Here is a 17367-nt window from a genome sequence, read left to right on the forward strand (position 1 = left end):
TCCTCATCTGCCACGCCTGATACAGCAATAAAGATGTGCCAGTATCAACAAACTGTTACTCTTACAATAATTGGTGCAAGTGTTCCAACCTGCATCACTCTTCCATCTGTGGATTGATTTGAGATGGCTAATCAAGAACTCCAAAGCTTAAATAAGACAAGCTTGACTGGTCTGAAGGTAATTCCAGCTTTGAATACTTTAGTAACCCTGCACTTAGCGGAAGTAGCTAAAAACGATTAAGCTGTTCCTAGCATAACTACACTGATTCCAGATAAGTTGTATTGGATCTCATTACTAGTATGGGAACACTTGGGACCAAATTGGGGAGGCTTTATTCTGTTTTTAGAAGTCAATATTTTAATGACCACTTGGTAAGTTCTCTGCTAAGAGGAATAAACATGGTAGTGGGCTATTAAAGACAAACCTCTTTATTCCAGCATAGGTTTTTGTGGATTACTGCCCATTTAAGATGCAGTGGGCTCTAGGCCATGAAAAAGCTCATGGTGGAAAAAAATTAGTCTTTAACATATTTGGTTTTTATTACAACATGCATTTCAATTAAGAGGAATCAAACCATATTAGATCCCCTTATGGGATTGACTGGCCCTTATGACAAAGTTACTGGCTTGTTAAAAACAATGAATAGTTTTGCCAGTTTTTATTTACATATGAAAAGAAAAAGTCATTTTAAATAGGATTATCACCTTTTAGAAGAGGGAATGGTAGAAAGTTGAATGTGTTGTCTTTAAACTGTGACAACACAGTTTATTCCCTGTACCAGCAAGGGATCCGATGAGAACTACAGTGCAGTAATACTGCCTATAAAGTTGCTCCATTGTGGTACTCTAAATGTTTTATAAGATGTAGAAAGGGAAGGGGGGCTGGAGGGCAGCAGTGCCATAGCATGATAGGGCCAGCCAAAAGTGAGCCATAATTCCCACTGGTGGGATGACTACCTTCCCACTATGTTGGAAAGCTATAAAAGACTTGCCTGCTGAGGAACAGGGCTTCAGTAGGAGCTGTGGGGCTGATAGAAGGTAGCCACAGCTCTCTCATGAGGGGGAAGCCTTGTTGTGGAAGGTTATCTTGACAGGCTTTCTGGGACGTTCCAGTAAAGGAGCCTAAAGAGGCAGTCAGCTGGTGGTTGCCACCTCATATGTAAGAAATGGCAATACTACAAACACATCCCCATGAGAACCGGTTAGCATAGCATAACTAGAGTGGAAGAAGTTATTACCAACTTCAGAAGATCTTGTGCTGAATGGATTCCTGTTAAACTTCAATGAAAGTTTAGTGGTGGGATATGGTACATAATAAAATGAAAGCTTGGCCTGAATATACAGTGATGAAAAGGTATCCTTAGCTGCTGTTGAGGTAGAACCTGATTAACAACAGTAAGCTGCTTGAAATAGCACTGTAACAAGTTAACTAGTTACAGCAGCACACTCTGGGCTGTCCACCCTACAAGACATGTTCTAATACAAAATGCATAGACCCCACCATATAGACTTGCACATCCTCTATTTGTGTGTGTGTGTTAAGTGCCGTCAAGTCGCTTCCGACTCATGGCAACCCTATGAATCAATGTCCTATCTTTGACAGCCTTGCTCAGATCTTGCAAATTGAGGGCTGTGGCTTCCTTTATTGAGTCAATCCATCTCATGTTGGGTCTTCCTCTTTTTCTGCTGCCCTCAACTTTTCCTAGCATGACTGTCTTTTCTAGTGACTCTGGTCTAATTCGAGTTGAGGGAGCTTTTTTGCTATGGAAATAACACTGCAGCTGCTTTTGATTTTGAAATTTCCTGTACCTATGAGCTTGTCTTTGTTCTTCTCAAAAGGAATGTGGATTTAAAAGCATTTGCAGTTTTATGCTGGGTAACTAGCTGAAAGAGCCCTGTTAGAACAGACAGTGTCCATCTTATTGTCGAAGGCTTTCACGGTCAGAGTTCATTGGTTCTTGTAGGTTATCCGGGCTGTGTAACCGTGGTCTTGGAATTTTCTTTCCTGACGTTTCGCCAGCAACTGTGGCAGGCATCTTCAGAGTAGTCTGAAGATGCCTGCCACTACTCTGAAGATGCCTGCCACAGTTGCTGGCGAAACGTCAGGAAAGAAAATTCCAAGACCACGGTTACACAGCCCGGATAACCTACAAGAACCAGTGTCCATCTTTATTTCCCACTATGGTGGCTTCTGGAAAGCCTTAAAGCAGGGCCTGAATAGAAGAGACCTGCCATAACTGGTATTGGTTAATTTAGCCACAATAACTCATCTGTTCTCTTTATAGCCATATCATGTGACAGCACTTTCCATGTTTACGATTTGGGTAGAATTACTGTCAGTCCAAACTATAGTGTCAGCCAATTGTTTATAATGCCTGACTTCTGAAGTTACAGGGGGGAAATTGACTTCATTGATCCTGCTGACATTTTTAAGCATTTTAGCATATCCAAAATAATGGTTCCTAAGCAGTCCCAAATGGCTTGAAATTCTCTCATAAGTGCTTAAACTTATCTAATTCTGTATTTTTTTTGTTCTGTAGCACTTTTTACAATAACACAATGATGGTTGCTCTCAGTATTCCAAACGCAGCTGTGACATAAATTCTTATCAAGACATTAGGCTGCTGCCAGTTTTATTTTCAGTCCCTTTTCTGAAACTTTTTTTTTGCTGCAGCTTCATTTAACATTGACACTTCCACTGAGTTTTTATTCTTCTTCAGCCTCCCCCCCCACCAAATATCACTAATCCTTCCTGTCTATGGATTGAATACCAAGTGCAAGCAGAAGGCACTCATCAACATGGATCATTCCCAGCAATTCTCTAAATTTCTGAAGAGCTGAACCAGCCCAGAACCAGCCCCAACCTTGCTCTTGAGCAAGCGAGGACTGTGACCAGAAGTGGAAAATGGACCCAATAGAAAGAAACAAGTTATGTGGTCCCTGCAGGACCTGGTACTATTGAATTTATTCAAAGAAATGGTATCATGAACAAATTCATAGTGTTGGAGTTACTGAACAATAAGCATAAATAACACAGATTTATGCTGCCCTTTCCCCTCTTCCGGAGATTTCCTGAGCCTTAAAAAGCTGCTGCTGGAGCTTCTGAGACCCACCTGGACAAAAAGAAAAGCAGTAAACCACTTCTCTTCCTTTAAATAGCTACTTATCCATAAGAAAATTTGCCCTCTTGTCCCAAGTGCTGTTTACTGGGAATCCTTTGAAGAACTTGCACTCAGCATAGGGTTGTCAGGTAAGAATACCTAGATATCCTGCGTCTCTTACAGAAGGAAGCTACAGTTGCATTGTCGTTCATTGGCATGGATGCACATTATCTCCATCACCTGCCAACCCAGCCTAAGACTGAAGGCCAGAAACTATTCTTGCTTCTTCAAAACAGGTGTTGTTCTACTTACTTATGCTACCATAAGTCATGCATAAGAACTTTGTACTTAAAGCATATCTCTCACCCCAAGGGCTTGGGGGCTATGGCTCAGTGGTCAACGATCAGCTTTGCATGTAAGATGTTCTTCCAGTTATTATTCCTAGTATATCTGGCTAAAAGGATGAGGTAATAGGTGATACAAAAGACTTGCATCCAAGAGGTGCTGCCAGTCAAACAATATTGACATTGGTAGACCAGTGGTCTGATTCAGTACAGGGCATTTTTTTGTGCTCATTACTCCATAAAACAGAAGGTCTAGCCCTGTTAATGGAGATGTGGCAAGTTCTCCTACACGTACCTTTATGTGCACAACTCAAGGGCAAGCTACACTGAAGCAACGAAGTTAACATCTGATGGGAAACAGATTGAAAACTGCTTTAAGTCAAGGATCCTCTTCCCATGCTTGGTGGTATTCAGTTTTCTCCAGAAAGCCTTGACTTGGCTTCTTGACTGATGCATTGTGCAACCATTCCAGTAGCCTTGCCCCACTACAGCCTAGATGTGGCATGCATCAAGGCATCAAAACAATCCCATGGATAAACTTCTGTTAATCAATAACTATACAATGACTTAGTTGTAAGTGGGTCTATTTCAATTTGTGGCTTTTTGAGCTTGGAAGTGAAAAAAAACATGCTCTTCCGTCTGTGATTCCAGAAAAGCTTTGGTTATGGGCCTTCCATACTAACTTGGATATGTTATTAAATACCTGGCTTGCATTTCCCTGGGCAGTGGACTGTAATTGCCTTTTTCAGCTTGATGGGGGCATACCATTGTTTGTTGATCCACCACAGCGCTAAAAGGGACAGGTTGCCCTGACACCCTGTAAAAAGTTCCTTGAATGATCTGTAGTTGTGCTTTTATGGCCATGAAGAAAAATGTGTTGAACAGAACTCATCCTTCAAATTCAGCAAAAGGGATCTTGCTGTCTTTATTAATAGAATTGTCCTTCCAGTACTGTGTAGTCTATGCCTCTGGTCTTTTACACCAAATGTTTTTAAAAGGTTTGAGTTAGAATCTCTATGTAAACCACTGGTCTACAGTCACTGTAGGCTATAGTTGAAAAGGTAGCATATCTTACATATGGTATTTCCACAGGAAATGTTCAGATTATATTTTGAATTATGAAATCATCCACCAATTTGTTACATAGGCTACATTAATTAAAAACTAACCACACAGGTACTTTTCATATATTGCACGTTGAGAGCTGCGAGTTGACCACAGCTGTAAGAAGCAGGCTTTAGGTTCATCACAGAAAAATTAAACTTGCATCCCAGGAGGACAGACAAGTCCTCGTTAAAGATGATCAAAATGCACAATGCTAGAGATTGGAGACAACTTATCTTGCATTTTTAAAAAAGCTACCCTGAAACCAAATCTAAGAGGAAACAGAGTTGGTTGTGCTGAAGCTGTTGAAATCCTCACCACATGAAACGTGGTAGAGTTCAGTCCAGAAATCTCAAGTCATGGTTTCTGTTCAGGATGATGTGCTGAGGAGTCCTGTGAGCTAGCTGGGGATGGCGGACATGGAGGACCTCCTTGGTAGTTACTGGGTCCTGAAGGTGGCAAGTCTCTGGCTGGAGGAGGGGGATAGTCCCTTAATCCTTGGGGGGGTAGCCGTGGAGGATAATCTCTGGGGGTTGGAGGTCGGAAAGGAGGTGGTCCACGGAGGTATCCTCTGTGCTCTGGGGGTGGCAGTGGGCCAGGTGGAAAGTCTCTCATTCCAAAGGGAGGACCAGGTGGATAGTCTCTTGGGATGGGTGGTGGGGGAGCACCACGCACTAAAAGGAAAGGAAGAACAGTGAAACTGGTATACCTTGTTTGCCTTCAAAAGCACTTTTGCAACACACCAAAGGGTAAATGTGAGTATCTCAACCTAAAATCCAACAGTGAACACAGAATCCCAAGATTTCCCTGGTTTCACTTTAAGAAAGTACATTTCTGGCTTGCAAACCCACCTGAGGTCAAGGAAATAAAAGGATCTAGTGCACTGATGATGGAGCATTTGTGCCCTTCACAACCTCCTGTCATTTCTCTGCTTTACGGGGGGGGGGGGGGAAGGAAGAGGTTTTGAAAGCCCAGGTTCCACAAAAACTTAGGAGGGAATAAATATGTAAACTTATACACACATTGACGTGTACGATTTATTTGCTGTACCTAAAACCAAAACACCACTGATTTACATCTTATGGTTTTTGAAAAAGAAAGCATTGCATAAAAAGCCATGAAAGCCCTAACTGGGGCCCTTTGCTGAATAACAGGTAGAAATAGGCTGCTCAGTATGATTGACCTGTAGCCATGAAGGCACAATGGCTAGCTTATCTGATACAGACAAGCCAAAAAGGGGCATCATGGCAACAAAAGCCCCCCCCCCCAAAGAGATATTGATCCGGTCACTCACTAAAGACTGACTACCATATATTTGAATTCTATCAAGGTACTTCTAATGTACAGCAGTCTCTTCTCTTGTTGCACTCCTTTCTAACAAAACTCCCAGTGACATCAACTCACAATACATACAACCTTATAATACCAAGACAATATAGCTGTGCCCCAATCCTGGTGATGACAGAAAGACTGCCTTTAACAAACTTTCTCCCTGCTTCAAAGGCTGTTAATGCATGCTCTATTTTAGAATTGTAGTGCCCCTTTCAATCACGGGTTCAAAAAATTGAAAGCATATACCAATAAGGTGTGCAGGTTCTGGCTGCGGTTGGAGGTGGCAGCATGGCTCTGCGCCCCTCCACCACGCTGTCTCACCAGAGGTGAGGTGAGGGGAATCCGGAGGCAGGTGGCGACATGGCTTTGTGCTCCTCCACCATGCCATCCCACTGGAGGTGAGGGGAAGCATCAGGGCACAGGGTCCGGGTGCCGTAAAGGTACCTTTGCTGCTGCCACGTCTGCCAGTGGCTCCCCTCTGGCAGGGAGTCAACCTGGAAGCTTAACGCTCCGGCAAACTCTTGCCTCTGCAGCGGGGCTTGAGTTTAAGTCACGAAAACAGAGCGACTCAAAAACTTGGGGAAGCTCTGGGATGGGCTGGGTCGAACACGCAGGCTGGAGACGGCCATGCATGTTGACATGGCAGATTCGCTGGATGCCCGGGAGTTTCCCCGGACAAAATGACCATGCATAAGTGGCGACTCTCTCCTTCCTTCTTTATTTGGAAAAGCTTCCCTGTCCAACCTAGCCGTGCTCCATAGATCTTACTGTGCACCCTGGCCCAGTTTACTGGCTCATTTGCTCTAACCAGGCCCCCTCCATGTTCCTCCTTCGAATTACTGACAATCTCTGCTCAGATCCCTGTTTTTTGACTCCCCCACCCAATCTCTCTTCCTGGAACTCCAAACCTCCCAAATTTTGTGGGCCCAAGGTCCTTGTGGAACATCAGTCACCAAGATGCATGTTATCCTTTAGGTAATACATTTCTCTGCTCTCTCTGTCATCTCTCCCCGAGTTACACATCACTCAAGGGCAGATCTTTCTACAAACCTTAGTAAAGCCCCATGTTTGCAGAAAAAACAAAATATGACAAAATACACTGGGAGGTTAAAACCCCCAAAATATAAGCATGTCCTGTCGCTTTATGAAACAAATGCCCTCAGTGGCTGTTGCTAGGAAACCTCAACAGTCTCTATAGCATTCCAGGCTTGGTTTCCTTCAGTAAATGATATGGGGAGGGGGCAGGGCCCTTTCCAGGTCTGTTATGGGGCCAAGTCTGGCAGCAACCACCAGGCAACTTTATACCACATGACTTGCATGATGAACTAGCTGTTCACTACCACTCAACAGCAGCCACCACATGAAAGCCATTGTGGTGTAATGGTTTTGAGTTTCAGACTAGGATCTGGGAGACCCAGGTTCAAATCCCCACTTTGCCATGATATCTTGCTAGGTGACCTTGGGCTAGTTACTCTCAGCCTAACCTGCCTAATTGGGTTGTTGTGAAGATAAAAAGGAAGAGAATGAGGTTAGCTGCTTTGGGTTTATTGTGGAGAAACGCATATAGTAAATAATAAATATAGCTTAAGATGGGGGGGCAGATAAAATGTAGGTTGGTTGGTGAGTTGGAAGGACTGAAGGAAGCAGAGACAGGTGAGGATATGGGAGTTGCGGGGAGGTGGGAAAGAGGATATAGTTTGGGGATAGGACATAGGAGAATGTGAGATGCCCCTCACAAATCCTTGGTGTTTCCCTACTATGCAACTGGGCCCAGCCCGGCATTCAGCACAGAGCAACTAAGCCAGACTTTATTTTTCCTAGGGAGAGAGAAGGAGGGAAAACTGAAGACGGGGAGGGGGCACAGATAAAGGCAGGTTGGTTGGTGAGTGGGAAGGAGAGAAGGAAGAAGGATAAGGCAAGAGGCTACAGTGCTTTCAGGAAAGATTAAAAAAATGGAAATGGGGGGGAGGAGGTAAAATGTTCTACTAAATTTCAGTCACCATTTTCAATTCCAAGCAGCATCCCTTGTTTGTTCTCAGTATCCCTTAAGCAATGTGTGCATCATTCCACACACACAACCCTCTCTCTCTAGAAGAGGGGTGAGAGGAGATAATTCTCTCTTATTTGGCTTTCCCAAAATAAATATGGACCCATGTAGGAAATAAGCCTCATTCACAAATAAATTGTCTAGCCTACAAATGCATTTCTGAGAACACAGTGGAAGAGTTCTACCAGTGTGTCACTTAATTTAACTTGTGGTACACACAAAAATGCCTGCCAAACACGTTTTATAAGTGCTACAGCAACCATGGGTGTGACTGGCAATCCATTATATCAAAATAATATTCTGTACTTTGCTCTAAGTACTTTAGCCATTGGTAATGAGCTCTCAAGCCACTTATAACTGATGTTGCTTGGGTCCTGCCAATTCCATACAAGGCAGAACTGAGTGCTCTTTAAGTTACAAGTTGACAAGAGTTCCAGTTCTGCAACAGGATGTAAAAAGATTCTAGAATTCATAAGGCTGTATAATGTTTAAGTAAAAATTTCCGCCTAACCTAAATCATAGCAAACATACCAACAGAGAGAGGAAGAGGCCGAGGTCCATAGGGCGCTCGGGGCGGAGGTCCAAATCGAACAGGAAGTGGCAAAGGTCCAGTTGCTGAAGATGGCATTATGGGAGGACCAGGAAAAGATGGTAGTCCTTTAGGGCTTACATTAACCTGTAAAAAAAATCGCAGTGTTACCCTTCTGGTAGATGTTCCAATAAAACAGAAGGTAGAGATTCTGACCAAACAGTACTTGAGACACAAAGTCAGAATAGCAGCAGGGTTTTCAGAGTCCATCTCTCTCCATATTATGAAGATTTCCCTTCTCTTGAGAAACAGGCAATGTCCAAAAGAACGAACTTCCACCAGTGTCAAACATGTTGTCTAAATCTCTTTTATGTTCAAATGACAGCAAGGCCAAACTGATTTCATTTCAGCATAAAAATCCAGAAAATACACAAGGTATTTAAACACCTCAAGTATTAGGAATCACCACACCAGAAAGATTTCTGCAAAGTAACCATTGTGTTGCCCTTAAGATTAAAAAGCTTGGCTTTTCCAAATTCATTGTTAAAATATTAGTTGCCCCAAAGATGCAAGTAAAACAAGTCAAAACCCTGCTAAGAGATGCAGCTCATGATGAGTTGTGCCAACACTCATTTTGTTATGCCGCCACATGAAACAGCATGCTCCTAATATCTCTTTTCCATCAAAGCAGCAGAAGCAACAACACCATTCCCAGCTTCTCAGTACTTACAGCAATTGGTTCAGCAGATGAAGGTGAAACAGCATCAGCACAGAGGGCTTCCTGCTCTTTGGGAGGGTTTTGCTTTATTTTTCCCCCAGCAAAATAATGACAGTGAAATGACAGACAAAATAGATATGTAAGTAAGAGGTGATGCAACATATATAATGGGGTAAGAGCAAAGATTCTGCCTCGAGTGTCACCTGAGCAGCAGAAGAAAGACACTCACTCACCATTCCATCCAGTACTGTAGAAGATGGAGAGGATGTTCTTGGCCCACAGTTGACTAGGGATGCTACAGCAGGACCAAGGTCTGGAAAGAGAAGAAAAGACCCTGTATGTTTAAACTGCTTCTGGAAAAGATTACACTTTTTCAGATGACAAGTAGTTGTGTAGCTGCAATCTCACCTGGAGCAGATATTCTTCCAGACAACTCCGAATGCCTTCTTGGGACTGGAGGACCATCAGGCACAGCATCTGCAAGAGATTGAACACACAGCTCATCCACTTGCATGGTAAGCAGCTGTTTCTGCAACAGTATTCTTAGTGCTCTTCAATTAGGCACTTATTCTTATGGCTGTTAGGATCAGCCAATTTCCAAGTAACTGATAAGACTACAGCACTACCGAGAAAATAACAGTGAGTTAACAAGGTATGATGGCCATTTGTCCCTACCACGAGATACAGGAAATGTGATACAGCAGTTTGCAAGTGGCAATGCTTTAAAACAGTTGGATTTCCAAAGTAACTTAAGGAGAAAAAAAATTGATTTCTTACTAAATTCTCCTCTAGACCCTTCCCTCGGATTGGCAGAAAGGGGCCGTACAGGAGGTTCCATCATTAGTGGTGGGGAGGGAGCTCCCCCACTCACGGGTGACGGTCCAAAGGATCCATCTCGACTCAATGGACCTATAACATGATAGGAATAATGTGCTATCACTGGTGCAGAATATTTATCTTCAGAAGAACAACTTTGGCACTTCAGTTCACTGGCAACAGATGAGCAAAGAGGATATTTACCTCTGCGGGGAGGGATTTGGTGGTCTGGTCGACCTGGAGTGGGTTTCACAATTAATGGTCTCTGAAGCGCAGCTATTTTTTGATTTACCTCAACTAACCTAGTAAAAATAAAACCAAATTATTAAAAAGACACACTTTCATAAAGGAGCTACAGTTGGATGTGTTATCAGTAATGTCTAATCCCATGACAAACTGAAGCTGACTTAGGTGGAGGCATGTGCAGAGAACATGCTTACTTTTGCCTCAGGTTGGCAGCTTCCCTTTTCTCTTCAGCCAGAGCTCTCTCTGCAGAACGCGCTACAAGCTATAAGGGAACAAACAGTGGAAATAAAGTTTATTAGCCAGGTACAAACCACAGTTTAGAATCCTAATTTAGTGCCTACCAACAAACAGTAGTTTGTTGGGAATCTCACATTCAGAGTTTAATCAATGCATGGTTTACAAACCACAGCTCATAATGATGTCTGAAAGCAGCCAACATGTAGGAGGGCGATCTATTGAGGTTCCAGCAGCATTAACCTTCTAATTCAATGGAATAAAGTGAGAGTTTGCAATGAACAAATGTAATGGTGATTTTGAAAAAACAACTCTTACCCAGTTGTCATGGGCCTTCTTTTCATGACTAGCAATCTGAAAACATTAAGAATTTTTTTTGTAATTAATTTGCACTTTTTAAAAATTTTATTTTTAATGAACCCAAACATAAAATCACTAAACTATAAGCACAGCATAACAATACATGCATAGCTTGCCATTCAAAATTACAACTCGATTGTCATCTTTGAATTACATTACTTTGTTCTCCAGATATTCTTCCATATCCATTAACACATTTATTACTTGATTATTAAGCATTACCTCAATCTTTGTCATTCTCTCTCAATTTAATTCAATTCTGTTCCAAATTTCTAGCTATATATTTGAAGAAAAAAACATTCCATTTTTCTTGAAATTCTTAGATTGACCTGTTATGTATAAAAGATACCAGTTTTGCCATAGTTGTGTACTCTATTAATTTATTAATCCATTCATCTAAGTGTGGGTATTTCTCTGCTTTTCATTTTGCTGCATATATCACTCTTGCCTAATATATCCCACATTCTCTTTCTCGGAGTCCTCTCAGGACAGCATCCTACCTGATTTTTGTAAGATCGCTCTGTTTTTTGCAATTCTTCCTCTATTTCCTGAATCCTTTGCCTGTCCCAAAAAAAAAATTAAAAGCTTAATTTTGTTCACTGTACAAAACCTCAAGACATTAATACAAATGTTTGCGGAGGAGCAGTAGGGCCTCTGTTTTGCGTGCAGAGGGTCCCAGATTCAATCCCTGACATCTCCAGTTTAAAGGTCCAGGTAGTAGGTGGTGTGAAAGATCTCTGCGTGAGACTCTGGAGAGCCAGGGCCAGTCTGAGTAGACAGTACTGATTTTGGTGGACCAAGGGTCTGGGTCAGTATAAGGCAATGTAATGTGTTCAATTACTTGTAAACTTTCACTTCTTCAACAGCCAGGACTGCTTTTTCATCTGCAACAGAGAGCTTCTGCTCCTTCTCTTGTCGCTCATACTCTTCTTGTGTCAGCTTCCTAGGAGAGAACAGAAAGAAACAAATTAAGCAAGACACAGAAGTGCCCCACCTAGCAGCAGTCACTTATGCTGCCAGACCAAAAGCAAAGACAATTAAGGGATACCGGAAGGCAGAGGGGCTCACAAGGTCAAAGTATCCCAGATGAAAGAGAAATAAGAGTGCCGGGGCTCCAGCACTGTAATATACCGTATTTTTCTGTGTATAAGACAACCTTTTTTTCTAAAAATATTTAGAAAATAATTGGGGGTAGTCTTATACACAGAAGGTCGCTCTCTTCCCCGTCCGTCAGCTGACAGGTGGGGAAGAGAGCAGGTGGGGAAGAGCCCGGTCACACTGGCTGGCTGGTGACTGTCCTTCCCATGGTCTCCGCTCTCTTCCCCACCTGTCAGCTGATGGGCGGGGAAGAGAGGGGGGACTATAAGAAGGCTGGTCGCTGGCCAGCCAGGGGAAGAGAGCGACCTTCCATGTATAAGATGACCCCCAATTTTTTCTAAATATTTTTAGAAAAAAGGGTCATCTTATACACAGAAAAATATGGTATACTACAGTGCTGGATGCCAGCACTCTTATTTTTCTTTCATCTCTTTCCCCGTGAAAAAACAAATGACTTCCCTTCTCATCCAATATAAACATCTATGATGTCAAACAATCTTTCTAGTCACATACACTGTTTTTCCATGTGGGCTGCCGGTATAGGAGATCAGGCCCAGTTTAAATCCAATTGCAAGCCTATAGAACTCAACAGCTACTTTTTTCTTCCAGCACGTCCATCTGAAACCAGACTTCAGCTTTTAAGAGTAGAACGTAGACTGATAAACATCTCGCCCACAAACCATGTCTGCCTCCCCACTACTTAACAATTCCTTTTCTCTTTACACACAAACTCATTCTTTTGTTAATCGACAGGTACTCAAGATAGTAGAGGAGGAGTTGGGCTTTTAATTTGGAAGGCTTTCAAGCAAACTTTCATGTTGCGGTATAACTTAAAAACATGATGGACTCCCACATTAAAAACTATGTCCCTTTAGTAGAAGAGGACTATAAATACTTTAGATAAAAATTCCTTTACAAAACTCCCAAACTTTAAATAGATTTTGGGTTAGATCTTTTTTTTTCTTCTTCTTTTCTTTATATCTTTAAGGGGTACAGGAAAGGAAAAAGGGAAAGGGGTAAATGTTAACATTATAAAAACAATACAGTATTGTAAAATGATTTCTGAGTAAAGTATAATTACAAAATGACTTTGGTTTGTTGTTCTTGCATCAAAATAGTCTCTTGTATTTTAAGAATTCTTATTCTTTTTTGACAGTTAATTAAGATAAAAAAGTATGAAACAGAGTTTGTTATAATAATATTTTAGCATACATTGTTCATGTTAGTTGCATTTCATATATGTATAAAAAGATGCCCATTTCTCCTGAAATTGCTCGGTGGATTCACTGGATTTAGGATTTAGTTCATAAGTCATTTCAGCCATTGCTGCATATTCCAGAAGTTTTTCTTTCCAATCATCAATTTCAGGTATATGAGTTTGTTTCCATGTTCTTGCTAGGATTGTTCTGGCAACTGTTGTAGCATATTTGAAAACGTCATGCGATTTTTGAAGTAAGTTTGACGGTACTATACTGAGTAAATAGAATTTTGGATCAAATGTAAACTTCGTATCTAACATCATTTGTAGTTCGCGATGAACTCTTTTCCAGTATAGTTGTAACTTTGGACACGTCCACCAAACATGAAAATAAGAACCGTCTGATTCTTGACATTTCCAACATGCACCTTTTTTCCCTGGAGTTGTCATCTGGGAAAGCATATTAGGAGTCAGGTACCATCTGTAGAAAGTTTTATACCAATTTTCTTTCACTTCTTGAGAGACTGTGTATTTCAATTCGGAGGAGCAAAGTTTTTCCCATGAGTCCATATTGATCATTTCTCCGAAATTTTGCATCCACTTTATCATATTTGTTTTTACTTGCTCTTCTTCTGTGTCGTATTTCATGAGAAGCTTATATATTTTTCCTAATACGTGTGAGTCATTTTTAGATATTAACTGCTCAAATTCAGTTGGTTCACGAAATGGTTGTGGATATAAGCAGTCTTTTTGTAGGTTGGACCTCAATTGTAAAAAAGTTAACCAGTTCAACTTTTGAAATTTTTCTTGAAGTTTAATCATGTTCTTGATTTCTCCCGTAGGCTCTATCATGTCATTGTAGGTAAAATGAACACCCGGTTTCAGTTTAACATTATCGTGATAAGCTTCAGTTGGTGACATTATAGATGGTGGAGAAGGACTTATTCTCTTTTTGTATCTTTTCCAGACTTTCAATAACACTGTTTTGACATCACAATCTTCTTGTACTTTATCTTTTTGAATTTTTAATTCAGGGTCCCACAAAGCTTTATGAAAACCCTGTCCCAAATCCGCCCGTTCTAGAGTAATGTGCCGACTTTTAGGCTGTTTTATCCATTCGGTTATCCAAGTTAGGCAGGCAGCATGGTAATATAATTTAAAATTGGGCATTGCCAGTCCTCCTCTTTTCTTTTCATCTTGAAGGACTTTAAATCTTACTCTCGGTTTTTTTCCGTTCCAGACAAATCGGTTAGTTTGTTTTTGCCAATTTTCTAATATCCTTTCAGGGATGTCAATCGGCAGAAATTGAAATAAAAAATTTAGTCTAGGAAGAACATTCATATTTATCGATATCCTTCCTAACCATGAGATGTTCATCTTTGACCATAAGCTCAAATCTTTTTCTATTTCTCCCCAGATTTTCAAGTAATTCAACCTTAGAAGTGTATTATTTTGTGAAGATATGTTGACACCCAAATATTTCACTGATTCTTTGGTAATTCGGCATCCAGTAATGTCTTCAATGTGCCTGTCTTCGTCTGTTGTTAGATTAAAAGTCAGAATTTTCGTCTTGGTTTTGTTAAGTTTATACCCGGAATATTTTGCATATTCGATGAGATGATTGTAAACATATGGAAGTGTTTGCTCAGGGTTTTGACAAATTAAAACAACGTCATCTGCATAACTTTTAATTTTGTGTTCTTCATTTCCTATTGTTAGACCTTTGATTTTTGGATCATTTCTTATATAATTTGAGAAGACCTCCATTGATAAGTCGAATAAAAATGGAGAAAGAGGACAACCTTGTCTGGTACCTTTTGTAATGTTCAGTTCTGTGGACAACTGACCGTTAATCAAAAGACGAGCTCTTTGCACCGAATATATCGTATTAAAGACTTTGAGTAAAGTTTCTCCACAATCCATTTGTTGTAGTGTTTTTTCGATAAAGTGCCAGGAAACATTGTCAAAAGCTTTTTCAGCGTCTAAAAATATCATTGCTGTTTTTAATGATTTTGACTTTGCATATTTTATTGCACTGAGAACCAATCTCACATTGTCTCTCATAAGTCTCTTAGGGATGAAACCTGTTTGATCTGGATGTACCAAGTTTCCGATGTATTTTTGAAATCTTTTAGTGATTATAGAAACAAAATTTTTATAGTCGATGTTCAATAATGATATTGATCTATAAGCTTGAGGAAGGTATTGGTCTGCAGCTTCTTTTGGGATTAGTGAGATATACGCTTCTTGCCATGACGAGGGAATCTTACCGTGTTCAATTACCTCGTTATAAAGAGAAAGTAAAACCGGAGTTAGTTGATGTTCTAACAGTTTGTAGTATTGTGGTGTTAAACCATCTGGTCCGGGTGCCTTGTCCAATTTTAAGTTATTGATGGCATCTACAATTTCTTGGGTTGTTAACTTCTGGTTAAGTATCTCTTGTTCTTCTAATGAAAGTTTAGGTAGTTGTGCATCAGCTAAGTAAGTTGAAAGTCCTTGTTCTCGCAAATCATCCTTCAAGTAAAGTTGCTTGTAGTATTCCAGAAATATTTTTTCGATTTCCTCTTGTTTGTTATAAATTTTCCCATCAACTTTGGCTCCGATTATCTTCCTTTTCTTCTCTTGTTGTCGAAGTTGATTGGCTAAAAAGCGACCTGGCTTATTTGCTCTTTCAAAAAGCCTTTGCTTGGCATATTTAACTTTTATTCTGATTTCTTCTGTTTCTATCAGCTCTATTTGGTGCTTGGTCATCTTAATATCATGTAAAATGGTTTTATCTGACTTAATTTGGACTTTTTTCCCCAATTTTCTTAGTTGATCTTGTAATTCTTTAAATTTCTTCTGTCTTTCTTTCTTTTTTTTAGAATTCAAGGCTATCATTTTCCCTCTTACAAAAGCTTTACTAGCGTCCCATATGACAAGATCGGACATGTCTTCTGTTTTATTTAAAGTGAGAAACTCTTTCAAATCATGCTTACATTGTTCGAGTATTTGCTTGTTCCGAAGTAATTGATCATTCATCCGCCATCTTCTGATCCCTATTTTGCCTCTTGTTAGGGTCAGTTCAATTGGGTTATGATCTGACAATATCCTGGGTGCTATAAGTATCTTCTCCATGCTTGTTGTCATTGATCTAGAGGTCCAACACATATCAATTCTTGAGTGTGATTTATGGTGATTTGAATAGAAAGTGTAATCTTTTGTTTTCGGATTTTTCATTCTCCATATATCAATTAAATCGAATTCCTTCATTGATTTAAAGACACTCTTTGGCAACTTCCCAGATGTGCTGCTATGAGTCTTGTCAATCGTAGGATTCACAACTGCGTTGAAATCTCCTATAATTATGATTTCTCCTTGATGGTGTTCTACAAGATTCTTAAACAATGTTTCATAAAAAGTTTCTTTAGCAGCATTCGGAGCATAGATATGTGCAATTGTAAAACAAATTCCATCTGATCCGAAAAGAATTAAAATCTGATAACGTCCATCCAAGTCTGCTATATGAGTTTTTACTGTCAAGACTTTCTCATTGATGTAAGTTGCAAGGCCTCTCTTCTTCACCTTCGCCGATGCCAAATAAGGAGTACCAAGATAATTTGTGTGTAGAATTTTTTCATGATTTTTTTTTATATGGGTTTCTTGGAGACAGATAATATCTTTCTTTTGCTTTTTTAGACTGTGAGAAACTCTTTCTTTTATTAGGAGAGTTAAGACCATTAATATTTAATGATGTTATCTGCAGATGATTCATGGTGAGATTAAGGTTCAATTCTACAAGGCAGCTGCTTGATTTAATTTATCTCCTTCGGAAGTCTTCTTGTTTTTTCTAAGTTCTCGCTTCTCAAGCGGTTGTTTTTTCCCCTTCTGAATCGGTTGGGATTTACTAGGGCCTTCTCCTGGGGAATCTTCAGAGTCTTTTGGAACTGTGTCTCCTTGAGTTTTTATTTCTTCAAGTAAATCTTTTGCTTGAAGTTGATTGTGGATTATCCTTTTCCCTTGTGGCAGGGAGATCTCTAGTGAATATGGAATAAGCCAACGAAACCTGATTTGTCGCTTGTCCAATTCTTGCTTCAGATCGTTGTACTCTTTCCTTTTTGTTAGGACACTTCTCGGAAGATCGGTTAAGATCTGTATTGAGTTCCCCTCCCAAATCAATGGGTCGTCTCTTTGTGTCTTTAACAACAGGTCTCTAGTTCTTTTATGAAGATCTAACAGTTGCATTCTAATATGAGCCGAGG

At 40.4% G+C, this 17367-nt stretch overlaps 1 protein-coding gene across 1 annotated transcript in view; it reads right to left on the reverse strand.

The window, feature by feature from the left end:
• Positions 1-4813: 4813 nt before the first annotated feature.
• The window catches only part of MIA3 (MIA SH3 domain ER export factor 3), a 64975-nt gene continuing 52421 nt past the window's right edge, over positions 4814-17367 (reverse strand). The window contains exons 19-28 of the mRNA XM_056852329.1: positions 11672-11773; positions 11331-11391; positions 10789-10824; positions 10431-10498; positions 10195-10292; positions 9952-10083; positions 9583-9651; positions 9408-9487; positions 8459-8603; positions 4814-5222 (exon numbers count right to left, since the gene is read on the reverse strand). Coding sequence (XP_056708307.1) covers positions 4906-5222; positions 8459-8603; positions 9408-9487; positions 9583-9651; positions 9952-10083; positions 10195-10292; positions 10431-10498; positions 10789-10824; positions 11331-11391; positions 11672-11773 — 1108 coding nt within the window. The 3' untranslated portion in view covers positions 4814-4905. The remainder of the gene's footprint in view (positions 5223-8458; positions 8604-9407; positions 9488-9582; positions 9652-9951; positions 10084-10194; positions 10293-10430; positions 10499-10788; positions 10825-11330; positions 11392-11671; positions 11774-17367) is intronic.

The sequence above is a fragment of the Euleptes europaea genome, chromosome 7, assembly GCF_029931775.1.
Source record: "Euleptes europaea isolate rEulEur1 chromosome 7, rEulEur1.hap1, whole genome shotgun sequence".
Taxonomy (NCBI): domain Eukaryota; kingdom Metazoa; phylum Chordata; class Lepidosauria; order Squamata; family Sphaerodactylidae; genus Euleptes; species Euleptes europaea.